Source organism: Suncus etruscus, chromosome 15 (assembly GCF_024139225.1).
Source record: "Suncus etruscus isolate mSunEtr1 chromosome 15, mSunEtr1.pri.cur, whole genome shotgun sequence".
In the NCBI taxonomy this organism is placed as follows: Eukaryota; Metazoa; Chordata; class Mammalia; order Eulipotyphla; family Soricidae; genus Suncus; species Suncus etruscus.
In genome coordinates, this window is record NC_064862.1 from 2927815 (window position 1) to 2953518 (window position 25704).

The window sequence follows — 25704 nt, forward strand, 5'->3', positions numbered from 1 at the left end:
GGACTGAACAGAAAGCCTAGAATCGAACCCAGGTCAGCCACTTGCCAGACAAGCACCCTACCCACTCCAAATAATAGAAATAAGACTTCAGGGGCCGGAGAGATAGCATGGAGGTAAGGCGTTTGCCTTTCATGCAGGAGGTCATCAGTTCGAATCCCGGCGCCCCATATGGTCCTCTGTGCCTGCCAGGAGCAATTTCTGAGCGTGGAGCCAGAAATAACCCCTGAGCACTGCCGGGTGTGACCCAAAAACCACAAAAAAAAAAAAAAAGAAATAAGACTTCAATATGACATCAAAGTCAAAAGACACCATTTATCAGTAAATGTTAATGCATCTGTGCATGTTTCAGTATATGTACAATTATTAAAGATCATAGTATAATTTTTAAATAGAAGTTATATCTAATCATATCAATCCATATGTAGGGGGAGAAGCCAACTTTTAAAACATGGGGGGTAGAGCGATAACGGTACGTAGGATGCTTGCTTTGCATGCAGCCACAATCGAGTTTGATCTCCAGCATGCCTTAAGGTCCTCAATGCCTGCCAGGAGTGATCAGTGCCTGCAGAGCCAGGAGTAAACCCTGAACACAGCAGGGTGTGGCCCAAAATCGAAAAGGAGAAAAAGAAAGAAAAAAGACAGTCTGACAAACCCAAAACATACACAAATACTGAAGTTCATCTAAACAAAAGTGACTCAACACAGCAAAAGTGAAGGTTGAACTAAAAGATTTTAGAAAAAGCAGCAAATACAGTTTATATAAATAAATACAATTTAAGATAAAAGTCCTAAGACAAACCAAAAAGGAATTTCAAATTTCAACTTCAACTTTCAATGAAAAATTCAAAGTATCAAAACATCAAAATGGGATGGCCAAAGTCTGTAAGGTATTAAATAAAATATTCAAGTAAATACTTTAAATGTACCTCTTGCAGGCAATAACCAATCCGGGAAAAAAGGATTTTAGAAGAGTTAACTTTGTAAAATTTACAAACAGAAACAAACCTATTTGAACTCTTCAGCTGAGATTTGTATACTTAACAAGTGACTACAAAAACCATTCTACAATCACATCAGACCACCAGAAAAAGCCCAATAGTTCTCAAAAATTAAAGGAACAACAACACAGTCTGTAAAAAATGCAAGAAAACTAGTAATTTAATCATGATAAAAAAAACATTAAAAATAAAAAGGAAGTAAGCCTGGATTTTAATTGTCCCTTTAAAGTGAAAGAAAAAAAAATCTAAATTATGAATAACACAGAAAATAACAGTAACAGAGTCTTATTCCTAAATTTAAAAATAATTACTTTGTTTTCCCCTGAAAATCTGTTTTTTAAGTGAACAAAAATGTTCCACAATTGTATCTGGGACTATTATAAACCCCCCAGATGATTCCAGTCACCTCCATTTATTTATCTTCCTCTTTGAAAAAGTGCTCAAAGAACCCCACAAATTCTAAGAGAGCACATAAGTTACAATAAATACACAGAGAAAACATAGAAACTGTAGAGACTCAGTAAATAGAGAATAAAGTAGGACATATCAGCTTCAAGACAAATGAGAAAAATGGGGAGGCAGAATTTAAATCTAAAATTATTTCTCAAAGCCAAGGAAAAGATCTAGAGTGTATGCTGGGCAATGTTACCTTCTATAAAACTAAATGATGGCACAGGAGTGTTTGCTGTATGATTTTCTGTATGTTATATTATTATTAATATTAAAATTAACTTTTAAGAGAAAGAATTAAAAAGCCATCTATTACAGGCTCTGTCAGTCAGGTAAATTAAAAAAGGAAAACATTTTATGTCAAGATAAACTCACATACTAAAAAATAACACCAAATAAAACTAATTATTGACCTGGCATCAACCTTTTGGGGAGGCAGAAATATATTACAAGCTAATAAATCTAGATACTAAGAAAAAAAGCCAGTTAAGAGATATAGATTTAAAAAAATAAAAGCAGTATTTAAAATGTAACAGAAAATCTGGATAAGAGTTTTCTGTAGAAAATGAAATTTCTAGTTACCCTAAAAATACTAAGATTAAGCCTGCCATGAACAGTTCAAATTCTTTAGATTAAGGATAACAAATGACTTTCTCAGTTGTCTATAAAAGCATCAGAAGAGCAAATGCAAGTCCAATAAGACCATAAATAAGAATACATGGAAGATTCTTAAATAAATCAGCAAATATAATATTAAGCTAGTATGGCCGACTAGAAATGACTAGATGTTCAATATTGTAAGATTAAATAGCTCAACACTAGTGAATCTATTAAAATTAAGGACACGTGGTGAAAGGAAGAGAACACTAATGGTGGTATGGGATAAGAACACTGTGTACCCCAAACTCTGTTAGGAACAACTTTGTCAATCATAGTACCTTAATTAAAAATGAAAAATTGGTCATCCATGTCGTAAACAAATAAAAAGTGATCAAAAGTCAAGTTTAATGTATTATCAAAAGCTTTTAGCTATTAAAAAATCGAAAACCAAAAGCAAGAATAGATTACTCCAGGAAAAAGAAATGAATAGATTAACTGTAGCTGAACACAGAGAACACATGCCCTGCTTTCCCCAAGAGACTTTGTCCTAGCTTCCTCTTCCCTTCACCCACTCATTTAGAGATGTGATTACCCACCCAGCTTGAGCAGAGACCCACTAAGCTTGATTAGCATTAGATAGATTTTGTCTGTTAACTAGTCTGCCCACCCACCCCCAGTGGATTGGATCTGGTCAATAAATATGGGGAGGACAGCTTGTACTCAGCCATGAGGCCGGAAGACCTGACCCCAGGCTTTTCTTCTTTATGTCTGTCTTGTTTCCTTAACCTTGAAGCACCCGTTTCAGACCCATTCACCAGTGGTTAGATTATGGCACGTGGAGTCTCTACAATTATTTATGTAACAAAAGAGTCTTCCTCATAAAGATTTACGTCATTTTACTATACATAGTAAAGACCATGAATTTTTCGGCCAAAAGTTTTTTATGACATTTAATATAAATTACAACTGGCTGCTCTAAGAATTCATGTGTGATAACCTAGAAAAACTAAAAAAGTAGAACCAGAGAGATACCTCCAATAGGCTGGAGCACATCACTGGCTTTCAGAGGCCTCAAACTTGATTTACAGCTTTACATGGTCTCCTGAACACCAGCAGATAGATAGATAGATGATAGATAGATAGATAGATAGATAGATAGATAGATAGATAGATAGATAGATAGATAGATAGATAGATAGATAGATAGATAGATAGATAGATGATAGATAGATGATAGATAGATAGATAGATAGATAGATAGATAGATAGATAGATAGATAGATAGATAGATAGATAGATAGATAGATGATAGATAGATAGATAGATAGATAGATAGATAGATAGATAGATAGATAGATAGATAGATAGATAGATAGCTCAGTAGCTGAGGAAGACTCCCCTTATACCCTTCCCAAAACCTATAAAAATGAGAAGACAGTATGGTTTATGAAATGCTAAAAACCAAAGAGAATTAACCATTTTAGTAATCTGGCACTGACATAAAAAAAGACAAATATGGTATAGTACAGAATTGTGAAACAGAAATAGATAAAAAGAATTTAGCATATGTCAAAGACAGCATTTCAAAGTAGACTAAAAGAAGAAAGGATGTTTAACAAATGGATTATGATAAATGATAAATTCAATGCTAAGAAAGGAGAGACTGGAGAGACTTTGGTGGAGATAAAGGATTCCTACCCAATACTGCCCCCAGCAATAGCTCACACTTAAGGAGAGCCAAACAAAAATAACAATGAATTTATTAAACATAATAGAAGAAATGCAATTTTTGTTCACTACCTTGTCAAAGAAGCAGAACCCCCCCCAAAAAGATCAGTACATATGAATATATTAAAATTTAACTTCTAAGAATGGCAAACTTAAATTTGATTTTTCTATACAAAGTATAAAGAAATAATTTCCATTTAAATATTTAAATATATGGGGTCGAAGCAGTGGCAGTGGTGCAAGCGGTAGGGCATTTGCCTTGCATGCGCTAACCTAGGACAGACTGCAGTTCCATCCCCAAGCATCCCATATGGCCCCCCAAGCCAGGAGCAATTTCTGAGCAGATAACCCGAGCGTCACTGGGTGTGGCCCAAAAATCAAATATATGTATTATATATTATGTATATTTAAATATGCATGTATTTTCACATACATATGCATGTGTAATTGATATGTCATATAAGATAAGAAGGAGGAAAATGGAAACTAAATAACAGTTTCTGGGGGCCAATGATATAGTACAGAGGTTACCTGCCTTGTTCCCAGGACCCCAGTGAGCCTACCCAAGTTTCTCTCAGAAGTAATCTCTGAGAGCAGAGCCAGGAATAAATTCTGAACCCCCTGGGTGTGGCCCCAAAATCAAAAACCAAAAGCAAGAGTAGACAACTCCAGGAAAAATAAATGAATAGACTAATTATGCAAAATGGCGTTAGTCTTATTCATAGACTTCTGCCTATTTTTAGAAGTGGGAATTATTGACATACTAACAGAGAATATTATCCATATTAGTGGAAATCTGGGCTAGGATACGCATTAATTTATAGAACAGAAAGGAAAACAATATCAAGAACAATGAGTCAATGTCTACTGAAAAGTGTTTAAATATATAATAATTGTAGTCAGTGATTCAATTTCTAAAAATTTGGGATGTTGCACTTGGGAACATTAGCAGTAGCAACAAAATATTTACAAGGATTGTCAAATAATGATACAAATATATTAAAGAATACAAATACAACTTTTAAAAAGAATGAGATTGATTTATATATATATATATTAGTAAGATATCTCAAATGCCTTGATAAGTGATACCAATAAAAATGTACTAGTATTTTCCCAGTTGTGAAAACATTTGAATATTTTCATTCATATAATATGTAAGTTTTTAGAATAATTTGTAAAAGAAAATTTATTTGCAACTTTTTCTATGGAAGAAGACTGTGGGATTCTTATTTTTACTTTAGATCCTTTCCTGCATTTATGTATTAGGTAGGCATGCTCTATCTAAGCTGGTGATGCACATGGACAAAGGACTATAGTTATGAGACCTACATGGGAAAGTTGTGATTTCACTTGGCATCATTAAAATAAGGAAATAAGATGAATCTGGGGTATAAAGAATCTCCTATCAAATTTGGGGATAAAATGGCATATAAGCCATATCCTGATGAGCAATTAGCCACAGGGATGGGAAAAGCACTAATGAAGCAGTAGAAAGTTGGGCTCAAGTACCTGAACAGGTCTGTGTGGGGTAAGAAGAAAGTTAAAAAGGAATTTAAGTGGTTTATATTCTGTGGAAAAGAAAATTCAAAGTTATATTTTAGAAAAATTTCTGTAGATGTCCGGTGTTTGAGGTGAAAGAAAAGCAAAAAAAAAAAGTCAAGAAACCAGTAAAATATTTCAGTAATGCTCTTCAACTTAATAGTCTTTATGAGAAAAAAAGAAGCAAGGAGGACTGAATACTGGGTTCAATGACATACAGCCAATGTCCTTTATTTGCAGATTCTAGATCTGTATATTCACCTTTTCAGAAATAATCATTTGGAACTCCCAGATCAATACTTCTGACACAGGAGAAAAACTGAGTCTTCACGCAACATGCACATCCCCATCTTCTTGTTTCTGCTTCTGTACGTAAATAACTGTCCTTTGTAAGATGAGTTGATTCAGTTTCTTTCCATATTGCAGTCTTTGCTGGTAAATTTGCTGTTTAAAATGGTTCCCAGACCAAGAGATAATACAATGACCTGTGTGCACACTCAGCAAGCATCTCACCTGGGTTAGATTTTCAGCAGCATACGGTAGGTATCCTGAGCACCTCAGATGCAGCCCTGAGGATCCCCAATCACTGCAGGCCCTGATCAGCATGGTATCCTCTGCCACTGCACTGAATGACTGGCCCAGTTGGCTGATAATCACTGGTGGGGTTCTAAGGCTATCTGGCACTGCTTGTAAACTCCTCCCAAGTAAATAAAATAACTAGAATAAAATGGCCCCAAAGGGGAGTCTTAACAGTGCAATTCTGCATTCCTAAAAGACAGTTATGATATGCCTTTGAAATAAATGCTGTATGTTAATGTATGCCATAACCCAATCATAAATAACTTTGCCACTTCAGTGACTAAATATAAAAATTTTTAAATTTTAAAACAGTTCAAGCTAGAAAAGTCTCACTTAGACATAAGAGTTAGTGCTGTTGTTTGTGAGTTCAATGTTCATGAACCAAGAATATACCGAATAGAAATACCTTTAAACAGATTTTTTTTTTTTTTTTTTTTGGTTTTTGGGCCAGATCCAGCAGCACTCAGGGGTTACTTCTGGCTCTGCACTCAGAAATAGCTCCTGGTAGGCTCAGGGGACCATATGGAATGCCAGGAATCAACTCCGGGTCCATCCAGGGTCGGCAGCATGCAAGACAAATGCCCCACTACTATGCTATCTCTCCGGATATGTATTGGCTGACAAAAAACATGTTACCAATACTAATACTAATTTCTGTAGGGACAACTTTCATATTTGTTGTCACTGTTCATAATCTTGTTCAGTGATGCTACTCTGTGACCTGATAAAATTTTGACTACCACAAATAATAACAAGGGACTGGCTCTAGATTAACACATATGCCTTTACTTATTCGTAAGGAGGAAATAATAGAAGTTTTAAGTATGAGGAAAAGATATCGAGAATGATACTAGTAAGGTTTCTGGTTTATACAACTGAAAGATGATTTGACCAAAATATGAAACTGGAGATAAGGTGGAAGTAACTTGACTTAGGAATGCAAAAATGCCAGTCAATTTTGAAGAATGTAATGTATATAAATGTAATCACTTGGTTAAGTGTGTTTCTAATCCCTCTTTGTAAGAGTAATCTCTGTTCATCTTGGTGCAACTCAAACAATGCCTTCCTAGAAGTTATGTAAATTAAGTATGTCTACATGAAAAATAAATGCTTATTAATTCTTTTATTTTTCCACTACCATTTTTGCAACTACATTACCAATATTCACCACAGCCTACACTGTAGTATTTCTGAGTACTAAAAATATAAACATTTATCTTTCAGAAAAAAAGAATTTGAAATGACATATACCTTAGAAGAAATTCTTCACAATCAGTAGTTTAATTTGTTTATAGAAACATAAAGCAGAACTTCAGCATAATTTATGAAAGTACCATTGCAAAACATTAATTTTATATAAAAATTCCTAATGGATAGCTGTGATGTTTCACATTGGATTGAGAAAAGCTCAGAACTTTATCTCAATGAAGCTCTTACAAAACTGACAATACTCCCCAAATGTGACAAATCACATATCTTAGAGTAAATGCACAACATACACTGAGCTTTATATAATTATATGAATAGAGATAAAGCCAGAAAAGAAACACATTTTAGTCCCTCCCTTTCTGGTCAACTTATATAAACATACTGTTTATATACACTGATCAATAGAAAACAATTTCTAAGATACAAAACGAGAATTTTATAAGCACATATTTAGGTGAACACAAAAAAGAATCTGATCATTTTCCACAATATACCATGGTGTACATATTCAGTTGCAACAGGCCACAAGTTGATTGAAAGATCAATCTGAAGGTTAATTTAAATTATACACAATCATAAAATATTCCATTTTTTCCTCTTAACTATGTGTATCTTAGGAATGTTTCCTTTCATATACAGAGTGCAATTTTAGTTTGATCCTCAGTTTGATTATTAGTCACATCAACTCCCACTAAATAGTAACACAATAGGAACAGTTATGAAAAATTACATTAGAAGAAAAAAGATGAAAAATTCAAGGAAAAGAATTCAAAACTAAAGAAAGGAAAAGAGGTCAAAGTGAATGTTCTGCTCTAGGAAAGGTAAAACAGATTAGAAAAGTTAAGGATCCAAAGAGTACAGAGGAGTACAGAGGGTAAGGCGCTTACATGGCAGTTGACCTGGGTTTGATCCCTAACACACAGCATATGGTCCCTGAGTCCTGTCAAAAGTGATCTCTGAGCACAGAGCCAGGAGTAAGCCCTGAGCACAGTTGATGGGCCCAAAAAAACAAAAAGGGAGAGTTAACAAATTAAGTAGTCTGAACAGAAGTGAAGCCCTCATCACAATTAAAGAGGCAAAATCAAGAATGGACCTATTCTTTAGAATTCAAAAGGACAAAACATCCATAAACATCATTTTTGGAAGGCTTGGGGAGTTCTAAAGAGTAAAACATGACAACTTTAAGTCTTTTGCATCACATCATTTTGAATGCAATCATATCTATTCCCAAAGTAAAATATTAATACGCTTGATCATAGCAAAAATAAAAATGGCATTGTGCAGCAATAATTACATTTGTACTAGAAAATAAGCCAAACCTAGCACTGTGTGCTATCAAGAACAAAGTTCTGTCAATAAATGGCAGCTAGCAGAGAAAATGCACTTGGTGGCAACAATCATCACACAGAATGTACCCACGAACAAGCAGGCTCTTGCCTTTAAACATGGGCCAATTCAATGACAGAGCAGCAGAGGCAGGGGCCATGGTTTCTTATAATTCTACCTGAAGTATCATAGATGTGGCATTGCTTAGTCAACAGGGCAAGTGCATGTCCGATAATGCAACAGCCACAAGGGAAATAAGACTTACTTAAAAGACTCTTGCCTTCATTAGTAACCTCTCATACAAAACAATGATAGTTGCAATCCTAATCACTAAACAAAGGGAGTGCCAGTTCACACTAAAAGACTTAAAATAGAGGAATTTAAGTATATTGTACTTCTACCGAAAATTAGTTGTTACCTCCCTCACAAAAGCAATATAGTAGCACTGGTCAATTTCAATATATTAACTGGATTGATCTGCAAAGTGAGCCACTCAGTGTAGTTCTTGATTTAACAGGAAGTACTATCAATGTCAAACAAACTCACAGCATACAGCAAACTTCGAGGTTGGAGACTGCCTAGATATAAATCTAGTTGATGAGTCATACTAATAGCTCAAAATTACTAAAATCTTTGATCAAGGTTCAAGCCTAGAAACACCAAAATCAGCAGTTGGTATAATTCAAACTTTCAAATGAATCATAAAATATAACTCATGATTTATATGCTCTCCTCAGCTTCACTATGAATGCACAGTACTTAATTGTACTGAAATATGCAATAAAAACAAAACCTAAAGGCATCACAAGAAAGTGTTTGGTCACAAGAACAATGAGAATAAAATACCAGCTTAAGTTTTCCCACCAACCACCATATATAAAAACATCAGACAACTAAAAATACTGGAATGTCATTCTCAAATAAATGAAAACATTGAAATACAAAAGAAATATGTATATATATCAAGTATACAGGCAAAGTAACTAGCAGAGGAAAATTCTGCTTACTAGGAAAAGGTCAGTTATTTTATTGCATTCAATAATGATACCTTTGATATCATTTTCCTAAAAAATAATAACATACAAAAACCATTATTCCTAATAAGGAATTTTCTCTACTATGAGTAAAAGAAATGATGAATTATAATTTCAAACTGTCTCTATGTTAATTTAAGAATTAGTAACTCCTTTCATTTCACGAATTATTTTCCCTCTAATGTGGCATTTCTCAAGCAGGGGTCAGATGACCCTCCCCAACAATGAGCCCAGGAAGTTCTAAGAGAGCCACAGTACAAAACTAGAGGGGCCAGTCTGTTGGACTGAAACATGATGGGGAGGTGTGTGTACGTTGGGAGGAGGCAGAGGGATGCAGAAGAACCGGTAGGAAGGGCCCAAGAAAGAAACAAAGTTGAAAATGTCAGAGCTCAAAAGTGGTTGAGAAAGAAAATGCACTGAGGCAGCTATTATCATTTTTTGTTTGTTGTTTAGTTTTGGGGCCACAATTGACTGTGCACAGGGATTACTCCTGGCTCTGAGCTCAGAAATGTTTCCTGGCAGAGTCAGGGGACGAGATGGGATGGGGGATCCAATCCAGTTCGGGTATGGGATACACCATTCCTTCCTGCCTCAAAGGCAGCTATTCTTAAATAAAATAGCAATACAGAATCACGTGGGAACAGTCTTAAAAATAAACATTCCCAAAGGTCAGCTCTCAAAGACTGAAGCCCCTAGTATCTCTTTCACCAGGATTCTGCCAGTTAAGATCACTGATTTAAAGAATGAATCAATTACATGCTTGTTTTACTAGAAGTGTTATTAATTGATCAGCCATTGCTGAAATTTTCTCATAGATGGCAGTAGCACAAAGGACAACTCTACAGTAGTGTAAAAAAACATTAAAAGTGCTCTGAATAAAATAGCATACTCGAAGACCATGCAATCATGAGAACACTTTCTACATATTTATTTCTAAAGCATGCATTTCAGACAAATGGTTCTGATAATATATAAAAAAATCTGTATGGTAGCCCAACTTAAATATTTACATGATTCTTTAAGGTACTTTCACTTATTATGTCAAAATGTGTCTCACAACCCGAACAGTATTCTTAGAAGTGAGGAATTTAAGAGTTTCTTAGTATTCACCTTCAGATAAATTATGAAATTAAGAATATCGCTAACTTTTAAAACTTTAATTATGTCTCAGCAAAACTACGCTACATATCCTAAGAAAATTTTCATCACCAAACTAATCTCAGTGATGTTTTTTTCTTTCAAGAACAAAGCACAAAATAATTTTATAAAAAGTCTCACTGTAAAAAACTCAAAAAAGTTGATGCTCTAACCAAAAATATCCGAGGTCTGATTTCACAATATTAAGTTTCCATAGACTTGGTAAATTTAATATCCATTATACATTATTAACATGAATAAAGCAAATTATCACTAAAAGTAAAAACTCAGTGCAAAAATACATATCAATATAGTTATCAACTGACCTAAGACAATATAAAATCACATAAATCACTTAAACCCATAATAAAAAGACCTGAAATTAAAATAAAAAGTTCTACAACAGTTATCAAGGTTTTCTTTTGTTACTATTCTCTTGTAAAAGCTTTCTTTTGATTGGCTTTTACAATATCATCAGGAGATGCTGATTTGAAGTCAAATGGTGTTATTGCTATAAGAGGACTGATGTCTTTGTCCTTTATGTCTTGAACTTGTCTGCTATAAAGAAAAGTCTTATAAAGGTGAAGAGTACGTCGTTTGCAACTTTTCAATGGGTAACGAAGACACAGTGTTGAAGCAAAAGCTGAAGGTTTAGCAGCAAGGGCCTTGGTCCAAGATAAAGGAAAAGGTGGTTTCCTAGTCAGACAACTCTTACTGCTTTTATTATCATCAGCAGAATTGGAACTTTTCCCTAACTTTGAAATCAGAAGTTTAGTTCCTGGTGTTGAAGCAACTGACTGCTCTATTGCAGGTTTTGGAATAAAATCTGGGCTTTTTATAAGGACACTAAGATCAATATTTGCATCTATTCCTCGAGAACTGACTTCAGATAAACTGACATTAGGGGATTCTTTCTTAATCTGAGAGTTGTCTATATCAATGGTTCCTGCAATCAAATCGGAGAGTGACAAATTCTCAAGGTCTCTTGTAGGAGAAGGTTTACGAAATGCCAAAGATGACAGAGATCCTGTTAATTCTGATATTCCAGTGGAAGAGTGAGACCGATTTGTGAGTTGTGACAGGGATAAGGACCCCAAACTCAAATCTGTGAAACTGGTAGCTGGCTGGGTACCCATATCAGTTAAACACTGACCTGGATTTTTTGCTTTGTGTTCTTGACACAGTTCAGCTAGGGATGAACATTCATACTGGGAAAACTGTAAATTGTCGTTTTTTGAAAAGCGATTCTTCCCACTCTGTTCAACTGAAGAAACACTTCCAACTTCAGGCATCTTACTAGCATTTACATTATCAAGAATTATACCTTCCAATGGGCTATTTAAGTGCAAAGGACTGTTTAAATGTTGTAAGCTATTTGGTATTGGAATGTTCTGCAAGTCAGGTAGTGAGTTATTTTGAATCAGGAAAGAGTTGTTAGGTGTTGGGTTCTTTGTCATTAAGGACTTCAAATCTGGTATTCCTTTGAACATAGAATCATCTTTGGGAACATATTCAGAGGCATGCGGTCTGACCAAATTAACATCTACATTCTTTGCAGGCAGACCCTCCAGACTATCTGCAGATGACGATCTAGCTGAAGATGGATGTTTACAAGAACTTGGCATGTCCTCAGTAAGATCAGCCAGTGACAGCCCTTTTGTCAACTTACATGATTCTAATTTCTTTTCGCTTTTAGGTCTGTCAAGTTTCTTTCTCTTGTGGAGTAAATGGTAACTTTGTACAAAAGAGGAATTATGATATCGATGTTTTGCTACTGGACCAGAAATATCAAGGGACTCGCTACTACAATCCAAAAGGTTTACAGGTCTGGTACAAGAACTCTGAACATTATCAGCTGATATTTCAGAGGAAGATAATAAGACTCCTTACCTTACAAGAGCCATTGATTTTCAGATGCACAGGTTGACATATACAGGAAACAGTCACAGCGAACAAAAAGAAACATGAAATGAGGCACTTCATTACTAAGTGTTTCTTTTGATCACTTCTAATAATACTTGCTAATACCATTATTTAATAAAAGCAATGCTCTAAAAATCAATCAAGGACATGTGCCTTCATTTATTCATCTTATAAATGACTTTATTCTTTGTTAAATAACATTCAAATATAATACCAAGTTAGTTAAATTACAAATCTGACCCATTTGTAATATACAGTTCTACTATACTTAAATTATATCCAGGATTATTTCACAAATTCAAACCTTCTTGGGGAAAAAGATTAAAACATAGGATCACTTTATTTTCTATTTCTAGTGTATTAATGGGAAAACAAACTAATACCTGGAAGTCATGCTGTGATATTGGACAAACTATATATATAAACATATACATGCATTTACCCACACAGAGCCTATTACACATCGATTCGTGTTGATCAAAGAGCACCCTACCAGTTTTTATTTTGATTTAAAGCAGAAAATAATCATCAGTCCATCAATTAATCAATTAATGGCCATCACACCAATTTTCTTAGGTTGACTAAATTCCCATCTAATCCAAAATTCTAATTTAAAATTAAGAATTCAGCTATACAATGCAATATATGTAATTAGGCAATAAATGATACTTATGTTTTTAATAAATCTCATACATGCAATAGGCATAAAAAAACAATAAATGTGTAGCTACTTCCATCTCTTGTTCCATTTAAATTTTAAAACAATAACTTAAAGTTCTCTGTCCTACTAATAAGAAGCAAAATTTATCATTTTTTATTATATATAATTTTTATTTTGACAATAATGGCTTACAAATCTTTCACAGTAGTATTTTAGGTACATATTGACGTTGAAACCAGAGAATTTCCATCACCAAATTTGTCCTTCCTCCACCCCCGTTCCCATCCTGCATCCCATTCTCCCCACCCTCACCCCCTGGGCTGCTAGAGTAAGTGGTCCCCTCTGTGTCTAGCTTACTACTAGTGATCATATGTCTGTTTGGTCCTGGTACCCTCCCTTGTTTCCCCCTCTATTTGAGAGGCGGAGCTAGATAGTTCAAGTTATGTGGTTTTGTTTGAAGAATATTTTAAACTCATTTCATTTAACCAGTATTTAATTATTTACACAAATAAACATAGAGGAAATAAAATTTAACAAAGGGAGAAAAACAATATTTAGTGCAATAATTTAAATTGGGCAGGGAAAAGAAGGTTAACAAGTATAACTGTTGCTTCACAAGTGTAGTATAGTAAGACCTTGGGTTCAATACCTGGCACCACAAATAAAAAATAATTTAAAGGCGCACGCACACACACACACACACACACACACACACACACACACACACACACAATCCATCAAGCTAGAGGGTCAAGACTATAGCTCAGTTGTACAGTACATTCCTCACATGTTTTTGAGTCCCTGGTATCTGGTTTCCAATACCCACCAAAACATGAATTCAAACTAGAAAATCGATTGATAATATACAATTACTGTTACATGTGAAATTTTCTGCCCATTTTTGCTGTCAACAAACAAATCTAAGCAATCTAACCATGAAACAAATAAAACAAGTAAAAGCATACCTTTTGCTATCTCTTCTGTAGAGACTGCTTCTTCATTCTTGACCTTCAAATGTTGTACTTTATCTTTTTCTAGAACCACTGACAAGGCCTTCTGTACATCAAACTTGTTCTTCAGAATTGCTTCAATCAATGTGTCATCTGGCACAGCATCTCCAAGTATCTCTCTCATGTGATCAAGGCAAGAATAAAGACGGGCTAGAATAAATGACAATATTTTATTCTACCTTTAAAACTGAAAAAGAATTTAAAACAATAGCATGATGTTCAGTACTCCTTTTTTCTTTGTTAAGCATTATTTTATAGTTTTTATCCAAACATTCTTATCATGCAATATAAGAGTAACATTAAGAAATCACAGGGCTGGAGAGATAGCATGGAGGTAGGGCTTTTGCCTCACATGCAGAAGGACAATGGTTCTAATTCCGGCATCCCATATGGTCCCCCGGGCCTGCCAGGAGCAATTTCTGAGCAGAGAGCTAGGAATAACCCCTGAGCACTGCCGGGTTTGACCCAAAAACCAAAAAAAAAAAAAAAAAAAAAAAAGAAAAAAAAGAAATCACATACCTCAGTTTCACAAACATATTATCACTAAATAAAATTGATAAATGTTTGGGAAAGTATATATTATATATTAATATAAATTTCCAGTCATTGATAATAATCAACATGCAGATTTTCTTCATGCATATGTAGAAAGGGAGAAGTAAGGATGGCATTATTATTATTTTTTTTTTTTTTTTGGTTTTTGGGCCACACCCATTTGATGCTCAGGGGTTACTCCTGCCTATGTATTCAGAAATAACCCCTGGCCTCAGGGGACCATATAGGACGCAGGGGGTGTGGGAGGGATCGAACCAAAGTTCGTCCTAGGCTAGCACTTGCAAGGAGATGCCTTACCTCTAGCGCCACCTTTCTGGCCCCAGGATAGCATTATTTCTAACGTATCAATGAGTTCAGCTAATCATCAAATTTAATTCCTGTCTGTCTTAAATTACTATTTTTAATTTTTTTAGGTTAACTTTAGTTCTCCCCATACAACAAAATATCATCTTCTAGAATTCTTGAAAAATGGGAAAAGATAAAGATGATAATTTCTATAGGGATTATAGCATACACTATGCATGAAACTGTGGTCAATTCAATACCCAGCATCACATGGTTCTCCAAACATCGCCTGGTATAGCCTTGGAAGCTGGTAAACACTGGATTTGGCCCTGAAAGCTCCCGAACACCAACAGAGTGGCTTTTGTGGTTCTTGTTACTGCAGGGCCCAAGTAACATCTCAAGCCCTACCATCGACATAAAATTGCCAAAAGAAGTCCCTGGCTCCCTAAGTACTGTTTGTGTAGACTGCTCCTCTGAAAATACCTCTTCAAAATGAACTAGATAACCCATATAAAATTGATACAAATATGAAATATGAAAAAATGAACATTCATTTTGCTAAAATTATTCATTGGTCTAAATTCTTTGAAAACATTTTTTTCAATATAATGTCATAAAAACTACCAATAATACTAAAGTAAATTTTACTGGAACAGAGGTTTTATATCTCTATGACTCCAAATAATATTTATAAACCAAAAAATAAAAAGACAAATATATTAATTTGTTTAACAATTATTTTTCATACAGTATTTGAGAGACATGACCTTTTGTAATTCTCACACTAACCCTATGACCAAAAAACATTGAAGCAAACTCTAATTCATAAAGATATCATGTCACTACTAAGTTAACAATAACCAAGTAAAACTAGGTTTTCAAATCCTTACTACAAAAAAAAATTCTCAGAATGCCACTTATATTGCATTTTATATGCTTGCATGTTAACTAACAGTCTTACTATTTTGAACAAAAAGCATTTGATAATCTTGCTTAATTTTTAGCTAATAAAAATGTAAAAATTTTGGATAGTGGGTCCAACATAAATTTTAGGCTAATAACCTATACTTAGAAATATATTCCCGAGTACATGAAAATAATACATGAATAACTAAAACTAGAACAGAGTTCTCAACACAGTTAGCTTAGTTCGGGTTTCTATTAAATGTCCTTTAAGTTACACAATTGTTTTCTACACATACATCAAAAGTAGGGACCAGAGAGATAGCATGGAGGTAAGGTATTTGCCTTCCATGCAGAAGGATGGTGGTTCGCATTCTGGCATCCCATATGGTCCCTAAGCCTGCCAGGAGCGATTTCAGAGTGTAGAACCAGGAGTAATCTCTGAGCGCTGCTGGGTTGACCCAAACCCCCACCCCCACAAAAAAAAGTAGGGTGTGGTCTTTGATGATCCTAATTCATATATCCTAAAGGTGAACTAGCTGGTGGAACCTCAGCCAAATAAACCTGTCTCATTTCCACTGCAGCAAAATGAAGACAATAACTAGCCTACCTATTAAGTCACTCTGAAGATTACATACATTAATCCCTAAACAGCATTTTGAATAGTGACAGGAAAGTATTTAATAAAGGTTAACTATAGTCATACTATTGTTATCGTGTAATTGTTTACATAAAACAAGTGGGAATGACTAACTTTCATCATTAAATATAAATGAACTTCATATACCTTAATCATTACTCACTGAAGCATAATAACACAAGTATAATACTTCTAACCTTCTAACCTACTCCTACTCTCTTGTCTCACAAAGTAAACATACCACTTTCTTTAAATTACAATGGAATACTTTTTGGTTTTCAGGCCATTCCACCATGCTCTTACACCAAGCTCTGTGCTCAGGGATCACCCCTTCCTCTGTGCTCAGGGTCACTCCTGGCAGGAACAGTTTACAATAATGAAAAACAAACCAGGATCAGAAGTGTGAAAACATCTAAACCCCTGTACTATCCCTTGGGCCAATAAAGGATTAGTAAGGTCCTTATATATTAGCTCCTCTATAATCCTTTAGCCAAAGGTATTTTCAGATCTGAGTAAAAGAAAATGGTTTTCTTAATCTGTTGCTTTTATCGCTCTTTTTGAGCATTTGTGTGAACAGAGAGCCAGGAGTAATCCCTGAGTGCTGCCCCCAAAACCAAAAAAACAAAACAAAATAAAAAAACATATACAAGTTCTACTACCTTGAAACTTAATTTACAAATATTATATCCAAAACACTGTGGGGGCTATAGTAAGTGTTTCTCAGGGGTTATTTTTGGCTCTATGCTCAGTATCTATGCCCTATCTGCTGTAACATTATGGTCCTAAGACCCACCCACCCCCAGAATGCTTAAGAAGTATGAGTTTGGACAATTCCGTGAAACCATACATTTTATCAAAATAGAAGCTTCTTTTTTAAAGTCATGAAATATAGAATCTTTTAAAGAACAAATATAATCACAAGTTTGTCTCCCAAGGGGGGGAAAAAAAAAAAGATTAAAATAGTTCAATTAAAGATGTTACTAAAAAACAGCTATATAATTTTGAACCAAAAGATGAAATATATTCCTCAAAATTTATTAATAAAAGTAAGTTTTTCTTGAATAACAGTTATACCATGATTGCTGCATACTATTATGTTACCCCTCCCCAAAGCCAAATGCTAATCTTACCTGGATGGTCAGACACTCCCACAGCTGGAAGGGGTCTGTGGTTGGTAATTAAAGTGTCTGTGGGAGGGGTGAGAGGGGACCTCAGCAAAGAAGATGCAGCAGAGAGAGAGGATCAGAGACAGCATGGATGCAGAGGAGCAAGAAAAAGACTGTTTAGCTTAGAAGCCATATGAGATATATATACACATGGCAGTTAGGGCCTTGTATAAATAAGCTGGATGTCTCCTGAAACTTCATCTGACTGCTGTGGGTCATTTCCTCAGTTACCCTGATACCTACAGACCTGCCAGGCCATTGGGGATGCAGGTGCCAGCTGGGCCAAGAAAGGCCCACCCATCTATCCAACCTCCAAACGCTACAAGGACTCATTAATTAATAATTAATACAACACTACTACAAATAATTTACAAAATTAATATATTTGAGTATACTGATTATACTCATTTTAAGAAACAGAGTACTTATTACTATACCTTGGTCAATTTCACTTAATTGATGACTCAAATGGAAATTGGAAGACTCTTTCAAACCTTCATAATCGTATTCTTCTGAAGGGTTGTCACGTCGGGAATAAATAAACTGAGCAGCTAGAAAATAAAATGATCAAAGATTGTGGTAATATAGCAATTTCCCCTTCCCTTTTCATGCAAAAAAATTAAAAGATTTGAACCTACTACCTCAATTACTTACCCTTCCCTTACCCATTTTGTAATGAAAACAAAATAAGGAAAGAAAATATCTAAATCCTACTCAAATTTCCATAAAATCATTTTCCTTACCTCTAATTTCTAAATCCATTCCAATGAGCCTAGTTTTCCAATACCAACTTCAGTGTTATTATTGCCTCTTAGGCCATATTCCTTGAAATTTTCCCCTTTGGTATAAATATTCCAAACTCTTAATCAAATTTGCTTATTTGCTTAATTAAGAAAATAAAATACTAAAATACAGAGAAGGCTAGAATTTCATTTATGTAAGAACTGTTCATTTTGCCTGAATCGAAAGGTGAGCACAAAGTTAAAATATAGGCCTTAACTTTTGAACAGTATTTATTATCAATTAATAACACTTGCAATATATCAATCTTGATTTTTTTCAGACATTAATCTATGCCACTCTACAGAACTGACGGTGACAATGTATACCAATAACTGTATCTATTTCACTAAAAGAAAAGATAAGTACCAAATGTCAACATATGCCTGAGTATTACAAATAAAACACAAGCAATTAAATGATAGATTAGAATTATGCAACACTTATGACACACTTAGAGATGTGATGTTGAAAAAGTGTGACACTTAAAAACGTTCATAAAATAATAACTTATGGTCCATGGTATCTTAAATTTAAGTTGCACTACCAAAAATATAAAGGTGAGCTACATTTTGTTCTTGAGAATTTACAAATTACTCAACTGGCTATAATAAATTATACTAAATTTGACTTTAAAAGTAACAAATATACCTTCCCCAACTTCCTCTCCTTGATGTATTATAAGGGGTTAAAACTCAAGGCAAAGAATTAAGAAAAATAAGAACTGAGATACTACCCTCCTCACAACTTTCACTTAGCAAACATGGCAAGGAATTAGTTCATGGAGGCCAGACTTCTATATGTCTTCCCAGGAACTCTTGGGAGGGGTGGGGGAAAGGAAGGAATATTTTCCTACCTGTCAATATCCTAATAATGTTACAATCCACATGCATGCAAATCCAATTCAAAACCTATAAATCCTACAGTATTAAGCTGGAATTATCAGTTGGTGGGATATCAGGAAGGTGTGTTTATATACATATAGAGAGAGAGATATATATGTATTTATAAGCTATCTCCATCAAACAATTGCCTTGGTTGATTCCAAGTCTTCTCTACAAAATCTTTGACTCTAGTCCTTGTGGTGGAACACTCTACCCACTTCCAGTTTGAACTTGCTTGTTTCAAACTGATGTCTACTCAAATAAATTTGAAACTTTTAATATGCCACCAATGACTGCAGTATTTTAATTTTACTACTGAAACAAAATTTCTAACCATGCAGTTGAAATCTAGAAATGATTTTTGTTATGCCTAGCACCTAGCTATGTTTTCAATTTTTGTAAGAGTCAACTGTTCTAAAGGGAAAAACAAAAGATACAACTAGCATTCAAAAATCACCTTTAAGGTGCCAGAACAATAGCACGTATAAGGCATTTGCCTTGCACGTGGCTGACCCACGGTCAATCCCTTGGTATCCCTTATGATCCCAAAACAGTGCAAGAAATGACGGGAGGGGCCGTGAAGGTGGCGCTAGAGGTAAGGTGTCTGCCTTACAAGCGCTAGCCAAGGAACGGACCGTGGTTCGATCCCCCGGCATCCCATATGGTCCCCCCAAGCCAGGGGCGATTTCTGAGCACATAGCCAGGAGTAACCCCTGAGCGTCAAACGGGTGTGGCCCAAAAACCAAAAAAAAAAAAAAAAGAAATGACGGGAGTGCAGAGCCAGGAGTAACAACCCCTGAGCACCACAGGGTGAGGCCCAAAAACAAAAATCACCTTTAGGGTTTTTATTTTTTTGGTCTGAGGGCGATACCTAGGAGCTTGGTGGTGCTAGTTTAGGGAATAAAGAAAAAACTAAGAACCCCTGACCTGAGCTGTGCATGTCACTTCATTACCCAAGATAACTGACCCAGACAGACTTAAATAAATTAACCTGCAATATTGAGATGTTTTTCAGTGGTCTTCTCTGAAGAGCTCCATCCTTGTGTAAGCCATATTCAACCAACTTCCAAATCCTAAACACCTCAATTTCTAGAATCATTTCCGGTGTCTATTTCTAGATCCTATGACACCACCCTTTTTCTAAATGAATGATTCACCAAGCCAGCACCACCAAGAATTAGTGAGACTGAAGAGAATGGTAAGACAGGTTGTGCCCTACCATCAATGTTCTGGACTCAGACTGGTGTCAACAGCTACTTTTCTAACAAATTTTCAAGTGAATCTAATGGATAGAGACCACCACACCTGGAGAGCAATTGCCTAAAACAGCACCTCTATTTTAGAGGTAGAGTTTCGTAACTGATATATTAGCATTCACTTAGATAACACCATCAATCCAATCTCTGCCAACTATAAGAGATTTTGGGAAAATTCTGACAATGTATTAAAAAAAAAAAAAACAAAAAAACACCCACAGTGCCATTTCAGTTTCAGGAATGTGCTCTCTTTTCTACTGCAAAGTTAGACCTACCAGACATCACTTCATTACATCAAATGCTCATAAGAAGCTATAGACATTGATACTCAACAAACTGCTAGTGCTTGGGAGCTACAATGTACCTTCAAAGACTGGTTTAACCCCATTTCCCATAAAATGTAATCTTTTGAATCCCTAAAGAAGGGCTTTCAAGAAATACTGATTAAGTCACCTTCAGCCTCTAACCTACCCTTCTTCCCTTCTTCAATGTTTGGTGATGCTAAGCAGGGTTGATATTTCCACAATCTGTCTTTCCTTGATAGCTGGCTCCCCTTCACAGAGATGCTACAGGGAGACTGGGAGGCTAGAGAAGGAAGACAACATGCTGCTACTTTCCTTTTTGCTTTCAGTCAAGTCAGTTCAGTCACTCCAGCAACACTTCACCTTGTTCCAGCATTTATTCCAGCAACGTCAATTATTACCTGTTCACTTTTCCCAAACACCAAAGTCAGTTTTAATGGGCCCATCTCCTAGATACCATTACTAGCCAGGAGGCCTGAATTCTACTTTTATAAAGCGAAATCCAATTTAAAGGATTCCTTCTGAGATATCGGTACCAGCCAGCCCAGCTCTCTTCACTAATGTTTGAGACCCAGTTTCCTCTCTGAACTTCAAGGCAAGTAACAAAGCAGTACTCTCTTATTATGATAGACTTAGACTATGTCTAAGTCTCAGTTCCAAGCAAATACTATGTAAGCTTCTGGAGATTGGCTTCAACCTGCACATTCATTCTTTAAAACTAGGGCTCATAAATGCTTCCTGATATTACTACCTTGATACTTGGCTGCCCTTTCAGCAATTTTCACTTCTCTTAACACCTAGGGAACAACTTTTAATATTTTCTCTGGCAAAATACCTAGTACAATTCCTATCTCTAAAAAAGATCTTGACAGACAAATGTAGTATTGAAGAGAGAAAAGGTCATGATTAGATAAGATTAAATGAAAAGAGTACAAATGGAAAACTACAGGCATTTCAAAGTATAAAAATAGGAAAAAGATGATAGTAACTGTAGAGCTGCTATGATAACTTCAATAGCACCTATGCCATTATAAAGAAAAAAAAATACTAGAAACTTAAATGGGATATACACTCAGTATTTAGAGGGTAAGTGAGGTAGATTAAAGTTGGAACAGGTTTACAGGACAACTCACTAGACCAAGACACTAAAAGCAAGACTTGGATGGAAATGACAATCATAAAATAAGTAACCTTGTGGAAAGTATGTACATTTATGAAATACATTTATGTTGTAACTACTTAATTATACCTTCCTTTTCTAGCATAATAAAATGTAGCTGACCATTTCAATCAATTATTTAAAAAGTAGGCTAAAATTTGAAGGAAAAATGCAATTTTTTCTGGATCAAAGACTTAAGTCTGCTGGGAAAAAAAAAACATCCGAGTGGTTTTCTTTATTCAATGGCAAAGAAGAAATCTCTTGTTGGATGAGACAAGTGGTAACTGTGATGCGGCTAACAAAGAAATTTGAACTCTGAATCACTCATTCTCTGGCACCATCAGAAGTTTGAAATACCCATATTTGTTTATTTAACAAACTGTAACAGAAACAACATTAACTGTATGATGGAAGCCTATGGGTAATACTCAAAAGATTCCTTTGGAATATTAAAATTAAAAATTAAAATCTTAAAATATTCCAAGTCTATAAAATTAACTGCAGTCTACTTTTTTAAGTTTTTGATTTGTATTATTGATTTAAATTACCATTAATCTGAAATTAACTGCATGTTAAGTTAGTGGAAGTTAACTGCATGGAAGTCAGTCTCCCCAGTCAAACCTTTAAGTTCTGTTCTTCAGTAAAGAAATGATTTCATATACAATTGAAGTCAGCATGCAATTATCTTTTTTAATTACTGCACAGTACAGTCTTGTGGAACACTACAGTCCTCGAATGATACTAATGCTTACATTTTAAAGACCCAAGTAATTGAAATTAAATAATTTTTCGAATTCACCTGTTGAGGGCGAAATACAATAATCATCCTCTACAGATTGGCCATAGAGATCATCGTCTTCAAAATCTAAAATAAAAACACAAGAAACAAATTTATTTACTAGACAATTATATATTCATTTCTTTGTGGGGGAGAGGGCATTTCAGTGGTTCTCAGGGCTCATTCCTGGCTCTGCACTTAAGGATCACTTTTGTGAGTAGGATATAGTTCAAAGCTTGAGGGCCAGATGCAATTCGGTGATAGAACTAGGATTGGGCATATTCAAGGCTACCTTTTACCCCTATACTATCTCTTCAGGATCTCTTTTTATATTATTACTGACAGAAAAGCATATGAACTCCAAAACAAATGAAAAATGTTTTCATTAAAACTTCAAAATTTGGAATGACAACTTTTTCCAGAAATATTCAAAAATGTTTTTCCTTTTTCTATTTTGAATGGAGACATAACATGTCAGTTTCTAACAGAAGTTAGGTATACAACATAAATGTTTTACCCACAAAACAAGTTTTACAAAGACATATATAGTTCTTCAGTTTTTTTAATTAAATTGGTTTTGTGCCAGGAGAGATCAAAGGACTACAGCACATGCCTTACACATTGAAGGCCCTGAGTTCAATCTGTTGTACCACAATCCCCTGTCCATGGTACCACAGAGTTAGGAACTGTTGTCCTCAAGCATTTCTTATGGATAAGTGCTACCAGGGTGATCCTGGGAGCCCCAGCACTGCTGGACCCAAACAACATCACGTCACCAGGTTTGAGCATTGAACCATCCAACCTCAATGGTCCCCGGAGATCCCCTAAACATTGATGGGAGGTCCATCCTCCCGCTGACATAATCCCCATAAACTACAGGGGTTTTACTTTATCCCAGTATGCACCTCATGTAATCAAAACTAATCCTACAGAAAACACCCTTGAAGTCTTTCCAATGCTAGCAAAAAATCTGAATTAAGTCCTCAATCCATTTTTACCGTCACCCTCCATATTATATTAATTTTCCCCCTTTAAGTATTTTCTGACCTTAAAACAGCAGTTTTTATTCATGGACAGGGAGGAAATTCTCTATTAACAAAAAAAAAAACCAAAACAGCTGATCATACTCCACATAGGTTAACTGAATTTTCTCCTACTAACTAGAATGTGTTCTCTGTCCATATTTCCTTAAGTTTGTTACCTTCTTCTACTGAAGGATACCAATGAAATATCACTTATGTGCATAAGCCTTCAATGGCCATTCTGGGTAAAGTAGCATGTCCTCCTGCCACTTTTACTCTAGCACACTATGCCAATTCTCTGCAAAGCTGCATTCAGCAGGTCTCTGGATAGCATTGGCCTGTCAACACTGCTCTACTATAAATTGCGAAAAAAAATAACTGGTTCCCGCAGAGTGGGGCCACTGTATAGAGTTTGTACATTCACCAGGACTTCCAGGGTTTTCAATTTTCAGGCACTAAAGTTTTGTCTCATATCCCAAAAATATGCAAGAGAGCTTAACTGGTATGTCTACTATTCCTGCAAAGTTGCAGGAATGTGGGCCTATCTGTGTATGCCCAACAGAGAGGCAGCCTGTTCTAGGACTGTCTACCCACCCGTATTGGGACTGCAGCTATTCCTGCACCCTGTATCTCTGAACTGCAATAAGTGAGCTAAAAATTATTGAAAGATGAATCCAAAGAGATAGAACAGCTGGTAAGACACTCCCTTACTCCCAGCACTAACATGAATGATTCCTGCATGCCAAGATTGGCCCCTGACCATTGTCCATGTGGCTCAAAAAAAATTATTGGAAGAATAAAAATTAATTATTTTTTTATTTAGAAGTTTGGTGGCATTTTGTGATTTTTGTGATGATATATATAAATGTTTTATCTACTTATATATGTTGTAAAAACTTAACTCTTGTTATTTAAATATCAATTCCTCTATGACAAAGTGGGTCTTGTTCGGATCATTTCATTTAATAAACTTTCAAGAACCTATGACAATTGTGAGGGCTTAGTGCATCTGTTTCATTTCAGAAGTGGCAAAACTGTCTAACCAACTAACTTCATGTTTAACTAACATTTTATTACATATTATTTACTTAAATTACGTATTTTATTATAAATCAGGATACTTAAAATTCCAGAAGGAACATAAGTATATTTATATCAATGTTTTGAGTCATTCATTCACTTGGCAATTACTAACACAATGCCAAAGTCAATTAGACTTTGTTTAAAACAATGACAGCCGGCTGGAGAGATAGCATGGAGGTAAGGCGTTTGCCTTTCATGCAGAAGGTCATTGGTTCGAATCCCGGCATCCCATATGGTCCCCCAAACCTGCCAGAAGTGATTTCTGAGCATAGAGCCAGGAGTAGCCCCTGAGCACTGCCGGGTGTGACCCAAAACCAAAAAAAAAACAAAAAAACAAATGACAGCCACATTCCCAGAACTCTACAAATCACTAATCTAAAAAGGAAACACTGCAAAACCAAATGACAAGTGCCTGGCTTGAGCAACAGAGAAACACATACATGAACAACTAAAACTGAAAATGGGAAGCTAGAGTAAGAGCACAAAAATTACAATAACCAGGGCCAGAGCGACAGTACAGTGGTGGAGCATTTGTCTTGCACACAGCTGATCCAGGTTGGACCCTGGTTCATCCCCAGCGTCCCTTATGGCCTCCCAGGACAGGAGTGATTTCTGAGCACATAGCCAGGAGTATCCCCTGACCATCACCATGTGTAGCCCCAAAACAAAAACAAACAAAAAAATACAATAGTCA

At 35.4% G+C, this 25704-nt stretch overlaps 1 protein-coding gene across 4 annotated transcripts in view; it reads right to left on the reverse strand.

The window, feature by feature from the left end:
- Positions 1 to 25704, reverse strand: part of HBS1L (HBS1 like translational GTPase) — a 97050-nt gene that overhangs the window by 68035 nt on the left and 3311 nt on the right. For 2 of the 4 annotated variants that reach the window (XM_049788016.1, XM_049788017.1), the window contains exons 2-4: positions 22927 to 22992; positions 18184 to 18297; positions 14153 to 14347 (exon numbers count right to left, since the gene is read on the reverse strand). In XM_049788016.1, coding sequence (XP_049643973.1) covers positions 14153 to 14347; positions 18184 to 18297; positions 22927 to 22992 — 375 coding nt within the window. The other 2 variants (XM_049788019.1, XM_049788018.1) reach the window with 2 other exon arrangements.